At 41.7% G+C, this 14,506-nt stretch overlaps 1 protein-coding gene across 4 annotated transcripts in view; it reads right to left on the bottom strand.

Annotated features, from left to right (window-relative positions):
- Window positions 1–2,020: 2,020 nt before the first annotated feature.
- Window positions 2,021–14,506, bottom strand: part of CDC16 (cell division cycle 16) — a 28,656-nt gene continuing 16,170 nt past the window's right edge. For 2 of the 4 annotated variants that reach the window (XM_082365794.1, XM_082365797.1), the window contains exons 13-19: window positions 13,076–13,228; window positions 11,725–11,788; window positions 9,207–9,268; window positions 8,159–8,294; window positions 6,482–6,572; window positions 2,248–2,499; window positions 2,021–2,143 (exon numbers count right to left, since the gene is read on the bottom strand). In XM_082365794.1, the coding sequence (XP_082221920.1) occupies window positions 2,106–2,143; window positions 2,248–2,499; window positions 6,482–6,572; window positions 8,159–8,294; window positions 9,207–9,268; window positions 11,725–11,788; window positions 13,076–13,228 (796 nt within the window). In that variant the 3' untranslated portion in view covers window positions 2,021–2,105. Of the gene's footprint in view, window positions 2,500–6,481; window positions 6,573–8,158; window positions 8,295–9,206; window positions 9,269–11,724; window positions 11,789–13,075; window positions 13,229–14,506 lie in introns of all 4 variants that reach the window. The other 2 variants (XM_082365795.1, XM_082365796.1) reach the window with 2 other exon arrangements.

The raw sequence follows: 14,506 nt of genomic DNA, 5'->3' as shown, positions 1-14,506 counted from the left end.
CAAAAGAAAAATAGATAAATTGGATTTCATTAAATTAGAACTTTTGCGTATTGAAGGACACTATCAAGGGAGTGAAAGGACAACCCAAAGAATGGGAGAAAGTGTGTGCAAAATATGTATCTGATAAGGGTTTAATATCAAAAACCTATAAAGAAATCCAACAACTCAACAACAATAAGATAAACAACTCAATTTTAAAGTAAGCAAACGATTTGCATAGACATTTCTCCAAAGAAGATATACAAATGGCCAATAAGCACAGGATAAGATGCTCAACATCACTAGTGATTAGGGAAAGGCAAATCAACCAACATGAGATACCACTTCCACCTACTATAATGGTTACAGTAAAAAACAAAACAGAAAAACAGTAAAAAGCATTGGTGAGGATGCAGAGAAATTGGAACCCTCGTGCACTGGTGATGGAAATGTAAAATGGTACAGGCACTGTGAGAAAGGTTTGCTGGCTCCTCAAAAAGTTAACCACAGTATCATCATATGACCCAGCAATTCCACTCCTAGGTATATATCCAAAGGATTGAAAACAGGGATCCAGATAATCATGCAACCATGTTCACAGCAACATTATTCACAACAGCCAAAAGGTGAAAACAACCCAAGTGTCCGTCAACAGATGAATGTGGTAAATATACATAGTTTGGAATAGTATTCAGCCATAAAAAGGAACGAAGTTCTGATAAAAGCTACAATGTGTATAAACCCTGAAAATATTATTCTAAGTAAAATAAACCAGACACAAAAGGACAAATATTGTGTGATACCACTTACATGAAATTATCTAGAACAGGCAAATTCAGAGACAGAAATTAGATTAGAGGCTACCAGAGCTGAGGGACTTTCTGCTTAGTGAGCACAAAGTTTCTGTTTGGAGTGAAGAAAAAAGTTGGAAATAAATGCCACTGAATTATACACTTGAAAATGATTTAAATGGCTACCTACCCACACATGCACACACTTTATTTCTTCATTTACAGAAAAATGGGACAGAAAGCAGAGTTCCCATATACTAACCGTCTCCCCATATCCCTATCTTGCATTGATGCGGTACAGGTGTTACCAAGAGTGATGCATTATTATCAACTAAAGTCCATAGTTTATGTTATATACATACATTTTACCAAAATAAAGGAAAAACGAGAAGAAAAAACAAATGGATGGAGGCATGTCACAAGGACATGAGCCAAGCTGAAAGACCTCCAATGGCCAAAGCTGAAACAATTGAAGCCACAAAATAAATAACGTTAGTATAAAATTATAACCTAAATTAGAAAATATGTATACATGAGTTTATGCTGATAGATAAATGGGATAAATAAATAAAATGAAGAAATGGGAGAGAACAGATGAAACCACCAGGGGATGGAGCTTAACTTAAACCCCTTGTCAAACGGAGGGTAGGCTGAACTTAGTGATTTGCTTCTAAAGTGTGGGAAGAGGGAAATAGTGACTTTGCAGTGGGGAAACCTGGCAGACACCATTGTCACCAAGTGATCAGGTCCACACCTCCTGTGTAAGTCATGCTGATAACATGTACCCCTGACACAATGTGGTGAGAAAGGTACTTCACACCCAAAACCCCAGTCCAATCATGAGAAACACCTGAAACAACTCAAACTGAGGGACATTCTACAAAATATCTGACAAGTCCTCTCAAAACTGTCCAGGTCACGAAAGATAAGAAAAGTCTGAGACACCGTCACCGCCAAGAGGAGCCTAGGAAATCTGACGGCTAGTTGCAGTGTGGCCCCCGGATGCAGGCGCAGAAAGAGGACAGTCACGGTAAAACTGGTGAAATCCAAAAAAATCTGGAGTTCGGTCACTAGAAACCAACGTGGATTTCTTAGTTATGATAAAAGTCCCACAGTCACATAAGATGTTAACAATGGGGGAAACTGGGTGAGGGTACATGGAAGCTCTCAGTACTACCTTTGCAGATTTTCTGTAAGTTCAAAATTAGCCCCAAATAAAAGTCTATTGAAAAAGAAAAAACGACCTAAGACATGGTTTACCTTCTTTATTTCACTTTGTATAACTGTTCTGTAGGATCAGAAAACATCTGTTGCAAAGGTGTGCAGTCCAGTCCCTTAAGGCAGGTCTCCATTCCTAAATGCAGAGGTGGGGTCTCGATGCGTGCTGAGAAATGGGAAATTTTTAAGACAAGGATGAGAGGGAACACTGACCTACTCTAGGACAAAGGGGAACTGGGACCCGTCTGGAATCACGTACTGTGGTCTGACATAGGCGTCTCTAACATCATGTCACTTTCATTCATTTCAATTTCAAAGGTTTCTTCCAAGGAAGGTCTGGAATCTGGCGTTTTCCTTGAGGTTTCTAATGGTGCAAGCCCTGCTTCTTCCACTGTCTGTTTTTCTACTTCAAATTCCCTGAAATCCCACGGAGGTGAAATAATGTTTTTTAATGTCTTCATTGTATGCACATCAAAGTCGTAACATTTTAATTTGTCTTTGATGTCCGCTCCTAAAAAGAGAGAAATGCCACAGTAAGAACAAAAGAAGAAATTCCATTTACCTGTCATTTCCACCAGTACATAACACTGCTCTATCATTTAGGCCAGATGTCCTTGTAAGAGCACGCGCATAGCTAAGGAGGAGAAACGTTCCCATCGTGCCCCTGCTCCTGTGGTCCTGGGGACGCAGGGAGACTGCGGGGAGACTCCCAGGAGCCCAGGCAGGCTCAGCCCCAGTGGGCTCAGCAGCCTCCCCACCTCCACCGACAGGAGCCTGTGCGCGGTGCTTCCTCAGCTGCACCCGGAGAGCTGCCGGCTGGCGCTTGGCCCTGGTGCCGTCACAAGCCTCAGGTATACAGAAACACAGTGAAGGGAAATACATTTTCTACAGATCAAAATCGTGAGAATAATGGATGTATTAGGTCCAATCATTCCCGACATAAACAAAATGACAATTTTACAAAGTTCAAACTAATAGCTTTCAGTAATAGATGTTTTTTTTTTTTTTTAAAGTGTTTGCAGCCAATTCACTGGTTTTTTTTTTGTTTGTTTGTTTTTATTTATGGCTGTGTTGGGTCTTCATTTCTGTGCGAAGGCTTTCTCCAGTTGTGGCAAGCGGGGACCACTCTTCATCGCGGTGCGCGGGCCTCTCGCTATCGCGGCCTCTCTTGTTGCGGAGCACAGGCTCCAGACGCGCAGGCTCAGCAATTGTGGCTCACGGGCCCAGCCGCTCCGCGGCATGTGGGATCTTCCCAGACCAGGGCTCGAACCCGTGTTCCCTGCATTGGCAGGCGGATTCTCAACCACTGCGCCACCAGGGAAGCCCGTAATAGATGTTTTAACAGATAATAACATCCAAGTCTTCTAAAGATAAAAATAGTACAGCAAGGCGATTATAGTTAATAATACTGTATTACATATTCAAAAGTTGCTAAGAGGGCTTCCCTGGTGGCGCAGTGGTTGAGACTCTGCCTGCCAATGCAGGGGACGCGGGTTCGAGCCCTGGTCTGGGAAGACCCCACATGCCGCGGAGCAACTAGGCCCGTGAGCCACAATTGCTGAGCCTGCGCGTCTGGAGCCTGTGCTCCGCAACAAGAGAGGCCGCGATAGTGAGAGGCCTGCGCACCGTGATGAAGAGTGGCCCCCACTTGCCGCAACTAGAGAAAGCCCTCGCACAGAAACGAAGACCCAACACAGCCATAAAAAAAAAAAAAAAAAAAAAAAAGTTGCTAAGAGAATAGACCTTAAAAGTTCTCATTGCAAGAAAAAACTTTTTCTAACTATGTGTTATGACAGATATTAACTAGACTTACTGTGGTGGTCATTTCACAATGCTTACGAGTATTAAATTATGTTGTACACCTGAATTTAATATAACATTATATGTCAATCTTACCTCAATAAAATAAAATAATATGTAATGAACAACACACTTGGAAATCTCCTTTGTAAGACCATTACCTTTGTGAGGACAGGCAAAACGTCTGTCTTATTCAGTACTGTCTCTCCACACCTCTCTTGGCCTTATAGGACTTTTGCATTTAAGCTTCACAACTCCTCCTTGGACAAATGTGGAAACTGAGGCTCACACCTGTCCCAAAGCCACAGGGCTACTGAGTGGCAGAGCTGAGATTTCAACCCAAGGTCTTTTTTTTTTTAAGTTTTAAAAATTGAGCCATAACATACAAATTGTGAAGTGTGCACAGCTGGATGAATTTTCACATATGTACACACCCACATCACCACCACCAGACCAAAACAGAACATTTCCAGCTCCTAGAAAACCACCTCAGGCTCCCTCTAGGGAACCTTCCCTTTTAATCACTGCTCTCATTCTTCTATCACCACTGATTAGTGCTGCTTATTACTAATCTTTGTATAAATGGAATTAATCAGTATATATTCTTTTCTGGTCAAAACTTGTGAGACTCATGTATGCTACAACACAATTCAGTCGTTAGTTCTTCTAACTGTGCAGTGTTCTCCACTCTCCTATTGGTGGACCTCAGTTATTTCCAGTGAGCTGCTGCGGGAAAGAAGCCGCTATGAACAATCCTGCGTGTGAGTTCTGGCTTACCGTGGCACTTGCTTCTCTTGGGCATAAACCTGGAAGCAGAGCTGCTACACTGTAAGATCAGCATGGAAGGTCACTGCCTCAATCGCCCCCAATGAATCACACCTCCCAGCACTCACGCCCTTGAATAAGCCCTCCTGTGTTGACGCTGCACTTAATCACGACTCATTTTGAGGAACAGAATGTGATGGAAGTGATTTGTGCAACTTCCAGCTTTCAAGGGGTCCTGATGCTTAGTTCCTGCCCCTCAGGACCCTGAGACGACCATGCTGTAAAGAAGCCAGCGCTAAAGACCCATGGAGAAGCCCAGCTGCGTCACTGAGGTCCCCCTGTGTATGAGGCCATCTTGGACCATCAGCCCCTCCAAGTGAAGAAGACCAGCAAGAGAGCCATGAACTGACCCGCAGGACTGTGGGAAATTGGCCGGAGTGGTGTGTTAGGCAGCAAAGGCCTGTTTAACTTTAGCAGATGTGCTGTTAAACAGTTTCCCAAAGAGGTCTGACCTGTTTATAACCCCGCCAATAATCAATAATACACGAGAGTTCCAGCTGCTCCGTGCCATTGCCAACACTAGTTACTACCAGTCAGTATTTTTCACTTTTAGCCATTCTGGCAGGTTTATAGTGGTGCCTCATTATGGTGTGTTTTTTTTTTGTTTTTTTGTTTTAATTTAATTTAATTAATTAATTTATTTTTGGCTGCGTTGGGTCTTTGTTGCTGTGTGCAGGCTTTCTCTAGCTGCGGCGAGCGGGGGCTACTCTTCATTGCAGTGCGTGGGCTTCTCACTGCAGTGGCTCCTCTTGTTGTGGAGCAGGAGCTCTAGGCACGTGGGCTTCAGTAGTTGCAGCACGTGAGCTCAGTAGTTGTGGCTCGCGGGCTCTAGAGCGCAGGCTCAGTAGTTGTGGCGCACGGGCTTAGTAGGTGCTCCGCGGCATGTGGGATCTTCCCGGACCAGGGCTCGAACCCGTGTCCCCTGCACTGGGAGGCAGACTCTTAACCACTGCGCCACCAGGGAGGCCCTCATTATGGTTTTTATTTCACTTTCCTGATAAGTAATGATACTGAGCACCTTCATTTGCTTTGTAATTACCTGAATAACCTCTTCGGTGAAATTCCTGTTCAAGTGTTTTGTCCATTTTTGATGGAATTTCTACTTATTGTAGGATTATGCATGGGACTTTTTGTATTCTAGACGCAAGTTCTTTGATGAGTTTATGTATTGTGAGGGACTTCTCTCAGTCTCTAATGTGCCAGTTTGCTCTCAAGTTTTTAATTTTATTGAAGCCTAATTTAACACTTTTTCCTCTTATGCTTTTACATCCTGTTAAAGAAGTCTTTGCCTACCCCAAAGTCCAGATCTCAAGATGTAACCTCACTGCAATGCTCTTTCCCTTACAATGTTCGTAACTAAGCGGGCACCCAAGTACAGCAACTCCATACCAACTTACCTTATGACTTGCTAATCATTAAAAAAAATTTAAAGAATTACATAGCATTGTAATGTGAATGTAAGCCAACCTAACAGTCCACTGAAGTGCAAAGATTTACGTGCTATACTCTGCATTGTAAAATATTAAGGCAAGAGCCCTTTCATTTACTTATTAGAAAAATTTGTCTTAAGATTTTTTTCAATTATGCAATTAGATTGATTGTTGTGTGTCACAGTGCTTTACACAAATTCTATAACTGTATTTTGCATCTAGCAAGTACTCAACTTTAAACTGAATGGATACTTAATGAATCATTAATTCCCACACGTTGTTCCACTGAAATAAATGGAGTTTCTTAATATTAATGTAGCTAGAATCATTCGAAAAATGAACTTAGAACTTTACATGAGAATCTGAGAAACCTAAAAAGAGATATATAACAATCTAAAAAATAGAATACAACATCAATAAGAATAATTATAATCTTACCAATATAAGCTTCAGAATCACCAATGTACATTTCAATGCAATGACCAAGCATTGTAACAGAAAATGTATCATCTCGCCTAAGACCAAGGGCCTGCCAGAAAAGATTCAGCAGGGTTATTACAAGAAAATTTGTTTCCTTTTCTTTGGTGTAAAACATTCCCACAGGACTCATTTCTAAATACTCCAGGGAACCCAGGGTAGAGGTGGAGGGAGGCTGTTAGTGGGGATACAGTTAACATGAGTAGCCAATAGTTGATGACTGTTGAAATTGGGTGATGGGTACATGGAGGGTCATTACATTATCCTATTGTTTATGTTTGAAATCCCCTCCTCCAAAAAGATTTAAAAACCTGTATCTCCACAAAAAGCCTTTGAAGACTTCTGTATTAATTAAATCATAGAAGAGAGGTAAATTACACAATGTTCAAATACAGACATTTGAAAGATCACAAAAACTATTTACACTTCTAAACACTTCTGCCTGCTCAGAAAGTATTCTGGTTATCTCAGTGGCACCTCACGACTTCACCTTACCTGAAAATCTCTAACCAACCTTTGCAAATCAGTTACGAATCTATCACTCACAAATTTATCTTTGAAATATTGCATTTTCTCATATTTTATCTTTTTCTCCAAAAACAGTTATTTCATCGATTCTAAGACCCACATTTTTTCAAATTCTAGCATTTCTGAACTTGGGAAGTCTTTCAACAGGTGGTTTCTTACTACTGCTGTCCACCGGTCACAGCCATGATATGGGAGTCCGTGACAGCAATGTGGGCTTGGCGGCCACATCAACAGCACAGACTAGACCACAAACCTCCTGAAGAACACCTACAGAAGATATCTGAGTTGTGGTTGTTGTCTAACAACCTTTTGGGGACACTTTCTGACAGAGCCAATGTCTCTGGCTGGGAGGAACCTGAGTGAAATGGGGCATGTGTACCGGCACACGGACACAATTTTGGGAAAACAGGAATGACCACCTGGTACAAAAGTGATTTAGAAGGAGCAAACTCTGAATGGGAAGAACTGAATATCTTAACTATTTATTTCACTTATACCTTCTTTTTTATGTAGGTAGTAAAGTGATCCCTGATAAAAATCTATGTCCTAATATGTCCAAAAGAGCACTTTTTCTAAGTACAGAAAAACTAAGTGATAGGAAAGAATTATGATAAAGTGTAAACGGCAGCGTATTTTTGTGTGTGGTCATCTTGCTTATTAACGGTGGCTTAGAGCTGATGAAATACTGCATGTGGATTAAGGGGAGAGTCTTTCCCAGTGATGAATGCACAAGCTTTGTTCATCTATAAACACGATCTAAGGGAATTACTTTTAAGTCATAAATAGAAAGAATGGAGTTCCCAAAGGGCTCCTTAGATGTACACCCAGCTCAGCTGCGCTGACAAACACTCCTGGACACTTGTGTTTCTCACTGACACTCAGGACAAGGCTCACATCTGTTCTAATGTGATGAGTACTACACAACATTCACGTACTTTTCCCTGCAAAGAAAAGAATAAAATACAAGGTTGCCTGAGGAATTTTAAAATGTAAATTTTAAACTGCACTTCTGTAAAGTAACAAAACATTGCCTAGAAAAGATCTTTAAAAAAAAGTGGTAACTGTTAACCAGATTTAAAGTTAGGTACAAACAAAAGACGAAAGACGTACTGTGTGGAAATAGTCCACAGCATTTTCAAAGTTGCCCATCAGACTATGGATATACCCTATGGCAGAATAGGTGGACGCATTCTGAGGAATCAACACCAGTGCCTGCCGGTGATAGTCCAAGGCTTCAGCATACTTCCTGGGAGAGAAGACGAGGGAGTCAAGGGAGGAGAGGAGAATAGGAAGAAAGAGAGAAAGCTGTCAGTGGGTACAGTGGGTACTCCTTGATGTAACCACGTAAGAACCACTTTCCTGTATCAGAGAAACAGTCTAGACGGCAACGGTCCTTCGCATCCACTGCGTATCTTCAGTGTGTCTTCCTGCCTTCCAGCTGAGGGTGGGCACTCCTGCAGGGCTACCAGCTGAATCCCATCCTTGACCCTTGGGCCTGTGCCCCATCGCACAGCAAGACCTCTTTTACGTGAAGACAAGCCTCCTACACCAGGGATGGTTACAAGCAACCAGATGGTTTTGCTTTAAGGTCCACAGGAGTTACTTGGAGCAGCATCTCCCCAAATTCTCTGCAATACCTGCTCTGTAAAAACTCTTGTGAAAAAAGGTTTCGTGCTTAATAATGTTTGGGAAATGCTGCAGTTCATAACGCATAGTAAAGACTGCAGGAGACCCTGAAAAACCTGCTAAAGTTTGAGTAACCTCGAGGTTCCCAGACTTATTTAACCAAAGAATCTCTTCTTCAATTGTCATCTACTATCACAACAATCATCCCACCACAAAACTGGTATCTGCAGGAGAAGAGTGAGTTAGGATGTGGATATGGCTTTAATTAGCTCCTACTGTCCTGATTCTTCTAAATTAATTTTGAACACTAAAATTTTTTAATTCTAGAAAATAGAAGTTATTATAATTCTCAATATATTATTTCTAAAATAAAATTATACCAAGAGAGGTAATAAAAACATTTGTTTTGTGCTTGTTATATCTGAGTAGCCAAGTACAAGAAAGCTAAATAAAAAGATGGAAAAGAGCTACACAAAATTAAGTAAACTTTTAGTCACAAAGAATATTTCTGAAAATGCTTTACTTTACTTACTTAAGTTTTCTGCAGACATGGCCCAAGTTGTTCAACAAAGGTTCCCATTTGTCAACTGTTACCTAAAACAAAGCACATCAGACCCATGATTACAAGCTACTTTTCAACCTGACCCGTTTGCACTGCATGACTTCACTCATCTGTGCGAGAGGGGCTCTCTCCTGGTGCTTGCACAGCACTAGGCAAGAGTGTTGTTTTTCCAGCTTTCCTACTAGAAGACACTTCCTGGGGGCTATTTTATTAGCACTATTTTGTCAGAGCCCATCCATGCCAAAGAACTTCAAATTCTGTACCTCCAGCCCAGAGCTTTCCATCTGCCAATAATGTTGCTACTCAGAAGCCTCACAAGCACTTCAAGCCCAACACACCACATGCTAACCTCTCATCCCCTCTCCCCTGTCATCCCAGCTCCCTGACCTCACCCCTTCTGGTGCTCCGCCATTCAGCACACAGCACCGTGTCACCCCTGACCCCTCCAAGAATGGCTTATCAGCCTCCTCACCAGAACACCACCCCCATCACTAACACGTCTTGTCTGGGCCCCATCATAGGAGTCTGACCACGTCACCCGTCTTAAAGCTCCTACTGTCCCGCCACCTCACGACAAGGTGCAAACTCTAACATCACCTTCAAGGCCCTTGGAGACCCACACTTACCCCTCCTGCCCCATTTCTTGACGTTCTCTGCGAACTGAAAATCCAAGCCATACTGAATTAGCTCCAGTTTTGCACATACCGTTCTCTATACCTGAAATACCCTTTTCCTTACTTTCGCCTGGCTAGCACCCATCCTCTAGGACTGAGGTGCATTTCCTTGAACCCAGAAGGCCTTCTTGACCGACCATCAAGTCTGTGTGGAGTCCTTTACTTCCTCAATCACAGCCCTTTCTGTGCACTGTATTATTACTGCCCATTTATTTATCTGCACTGATCTGAGGGCATCAACATCAAACCAGTTTTCTGTTGCCTCCCAGCCCCTAGCTCAGAGCTTAGGACACAGTCGACACGCAGCAGTAAGTCAGAACTAAGGGAATAAACAGACCCGGTCACACCCTCTAACTCCCCTGAGCCCAGCTCTGGGAGGCACCGCCCATGTGAATGAAACAAACCCTCTACGATTCTTAGGCACAACTGCTTTCCTGTGCTACTCTGACATTTGCTGCAGTTTACAACTAGATCACACAATATCTTCCCCATCTCATATAACTTTTTAATGAGCATTTGGAAGTTTAATAGTATTGTGCTTTTGTATTTAAACCATTACTTTAAATGTCTGCAAGAATCCAAAGTGTCTTCTGATCATCAAAGATGTATATAATTCCAACTTTACATGTGGGTTATGACAGCGCGTCTCAAACTTTTCCGCGCATGAGAATCACCCGGGGATCTTGCTAAAACTGCAGATTTTGGTGCAGCAGATATGAAGTTCTGCACGTCTAACAAGCTCCCAGGTGACGCTGATGCGGCTGGCCCAGTCCGAGGAGCAAGGTCCTAAGGTATTCAGTTCTTTGAAAATGGGCAAGGTGATAAGTGGCAACCCTATATCAACAGAAACACATGTATTATCCAGACCACCCAAGACTGAGCTGTGGAAGACCTGCTTTATATACATACATGTGCAAACACACAGATATATAGTTTTTAAGTTCATATGACAATTAAGAGGAGACCAAAATAAACAAAGCTGTGTCTACAGGGACAAGTAAACCGCCACCTGGCAGGGAGCCCAGGGGAGCTGTGTCTGTCTCAGTAAAGAGGAACTTACAGCCAAGGAAGATGTATGCTGTGGGCAAGTGTTCCTGGGGGCAGGAACAGAAGGACACTGGGAAGTGATCATCAGAACAGAGTTAAGACAACACAGGCGTGAATAAAAAGAATCAGGAACCAAAGAGCAACAACATGCAAATCTCTGACCTACAGAAGTTTACAGTGTCCAAAACTGTTAGCATTTAATATAATACCAGTGTTTACACATCCATGATAGCTGGAAGGTTAATTCATGAGCACAAATTCATGCACCTCTCATATGACAGAACCTGGTTAAAGATCTAAATATATACTAAGTATCAGGTAAGGAAGAGCAATGATAGGTCTAATTTTAATGACATTTGGCCCTATTCCTGCAGAAGTGGGTTCTGCTGCTACATGTACCCATTGGTCAAAGAGGTTCTAGACAAGGACAAGTCAGATGCTACAGTGCCTACCAGCTTCCATGTATAATCACATATTCCCCATATCAAATAATCATCGAATATACTCTGATTACACCCACAGATCAAAACTGGAGCCTCTTAAGAAGCAAACAGCCAACACCTACCCTCTCAATTAGAAAGACTCATTTTGTACCATGTAATAAAACACTTCATACCATGACAAGTCAAACATTAACAAACATCTGCTATGATAAATATTAGGTTATTATATTCTAGGCAAGACAGACGGTCTAATATTATCTTCCTCATTCAATACTAAACACACTTATGAGTGTGTGTGTGTATTACAGATATTATATAGAATACCTCATTCCCAATTGCTTTAATTTTTTCCAAAGCATCGAGAAACCATTTTTCCGCTGTTTTCCATCTAAAATAGAGGGGGAAAAAGTTGCAGTTTATTCAAAATTAGCATGTATAACCATTTTAAGAAAAATTTGAATATCTCTTTCCAGTAATATTAAAATGAAATGAGGTAAACTTCTGTAAACAGTTTTTTAAAAGTCAAATTTAAGTGAGATAAATGATTACTTTTATGACATTAACATCATAAGAGTTCAAGATTTTAGGAGATACAGCATATTCTCAGTAATTAGGTTCTATAAAGGCACTGTTGACACTACTTTAGCCAACACCAAACCATTGCTCCCAGTGGAAAAACTACAATCCTCTGCTCACATGTTCACCAACTGTTCAATGTACCTGGTTTCACATGTGCTTCTGTTTGGCAACACCTCACTTAATGTATATTGTTGATGTGTTAACACTGAACTCACAGCCAAAAAGCACTGTAACTGATGCCTGAACAAAGCTTATCTAACACCTGTATTCTGACCAAGGCATATCTCAGCCTTTCTGAGCTTAGGACACTAGACAGCACTTGGCATTCCACTTGGGGATCATTTTAAACTGTGAAATAACCAACATAAGGCACAAAAAAGGGAAAAGGGCATAAAATAGACTATAAATAAATTGACTGTATATGAAATTATTACTATAGATTATTTTAAAAGGCTCCAAACTCTTTTAAAATATTAATCGAATTTTTAGAATACACACAAATGCCACAAAAAACACTACAGTAGTACTAATTTACTGTTTTAAAATTTAAGTATAGTTCAGTGCAAAGGACTACAGATAGTTCCCTCTTTGAGTATGACACTGAATTGCCTATTCTATAAATATCCAAGACTACGGTAAGCCTCAACTACTGACCAGGAAACTCAGAGACTGGGCCATTCTAATTGGCTTAATTTTTGGATTATCTGCAAAGGAAACATTTTTGTTCCAAAATTGTGAGAAATCTTTCTCAAATGTATGAATCCAATTCCTAGTCAACAAAGAGACGACTAGGGAATCTGCAGTGCCTCCAGAACACCCTGTGGGGTCCAGTGACTTAACAGAGTTGGCAACAACTGTCCAGTCCAGGACCTAAGAGCTTGTGACAGCTCACAGCAAAGGGGACCAAAACCCAGGTTTAGTATTTTTAAAGAATTCCAAGATAACACTCACTATTTTCTTTTTTTACCTGTTCGCCTCCTTCTCCTAAAATGAAATGTCTATGAAGAGCCACTCTGATGGGCTAAACTCTGGTGACTGAGGTTTTGCTCTCTGTACAAAAAGGAAACAGAGGGGCCTCTGGCCTTTCAGTACTTACTCTCCATTCTGAAATGCGACCACGCCAACCTCATGCATAACAAAAGGGTCTTCTGGTGCGATGCTTAGAGCTTGGCCAAAGAATCTTTCAGCCAATTTTGAGTTATTGGTCAATCCATATTCTAATCCAATATAAAGCATTGGCAAATGACACCTAAAAATATTGGAAAATTTCACATATTCAACACTCAAAACTTTATAGTTCAGATTTCAAATCCTGTCTGCAAAATAATTTTAACATAGCCAAAAATAGAGCGCTTACTTGTTTTCTAACACTTCATTTACTAATATTTAATGGATATCTAATAGGCTCTTAGACTAATCAGCTGCCACTTCTAAAATCTACCAGCAACCTATTCACCCTTACTTTTCATTACTCTACAGTAAAGAGACAAAACAAAACCCCTGTAAAGCAGAGGGCAGGCCCCACTGTGCCAGCACCCAGGCCCAGCCAAGACTGCCTTCCTCCCTCACTGACTCAGCAACACAGACTCTCATGACTGTGCTCAGTTCCACTTGCCTCTATGCAGTTGCTTCGGACTTCCAGCTAGACCACCCCCCACCCCTCGTGTGGGTCTCCACTATCGGTTATTATCAGTTCTATGCTGCAGAGCTCTGAATTATGTCATGTGTATTCTACTCTCATACCCTCTGAAAACAGTTGTAGGCAGAGTAACTAGTTTTAATTGAATTTCCATCTCTTCATCCTGTCAGACCAGCGATCACAGTAAGATAACCTTTCCCCAAAGATGGACCTGACAACGTCAGTGAATACTGACTGCCTGGCTGGGAGGTGCCCGGGCTCTAATCTAGAATCACGACTGAAGTTACAACTGTAGTATCTACAGAAGGGTCATGAAGAACCTTTATGGATGTACCTGGAGGAAATAAGAAATGCACAGGAAGGAGCTCCAAAAATCTATTCCTCCATAGAAGCAACAAGAACACTGCCAAAAATTGTCAAAATAAACTTTTCCAGAACTTTGCAAGTTAACCAAAGGCTTACAACAATCTGAGGGGTATTTATTCTAGAAAAACAGCTGAGTCTCAGTAAGAACAGCAAACTCTATGACATTTAACTTGTCTGATTCCCATCTCCCTTTCCCCAGCTCACATTAGCCTAGAAAATCAGCGGTCTGACAGCCACTGGAGGGGACAAAAATTAGTTTGGAGCTTCTGAAATACCCCACAGAGACCTGTCACTATTTGACACATCTGGCAGCTCCCTGGAAAAGCCCCATTCACAGCTGTCTTATTTGACCTGGCTCAGAGCTCACGCAGAGAAATGTCTACCCCCAAGGCAGTTGTTGAAAACAATCAGTGGTAACTGTTTAACGCTAACCTGAGGCAGCTACACCAGAAGGCCACACACAGGACCACATGCACGCACAGGAAGGGCTGGAGAAGGCCCTCACCTCTCATCTCTGGACGC

Source organism: Balaenoptera borealis (assembly GCF_965194805.1).
Source record: "Balaenoptera borealis genome assembly, chromosome: 18".
In the NCBI taxonomy this organism is placed as follows: domain Eukaryota; kingdom Metazoa; phylum Chordata; class Mammalia; order Artiodactyla; family Balaenopteridae; genus Balaenoptera; species Balaenoptera borealis.
Note: the sequence above shows the minus strand (reverse complement) of the source record. Positions and strands in the feature narration are given on the sequence as shown.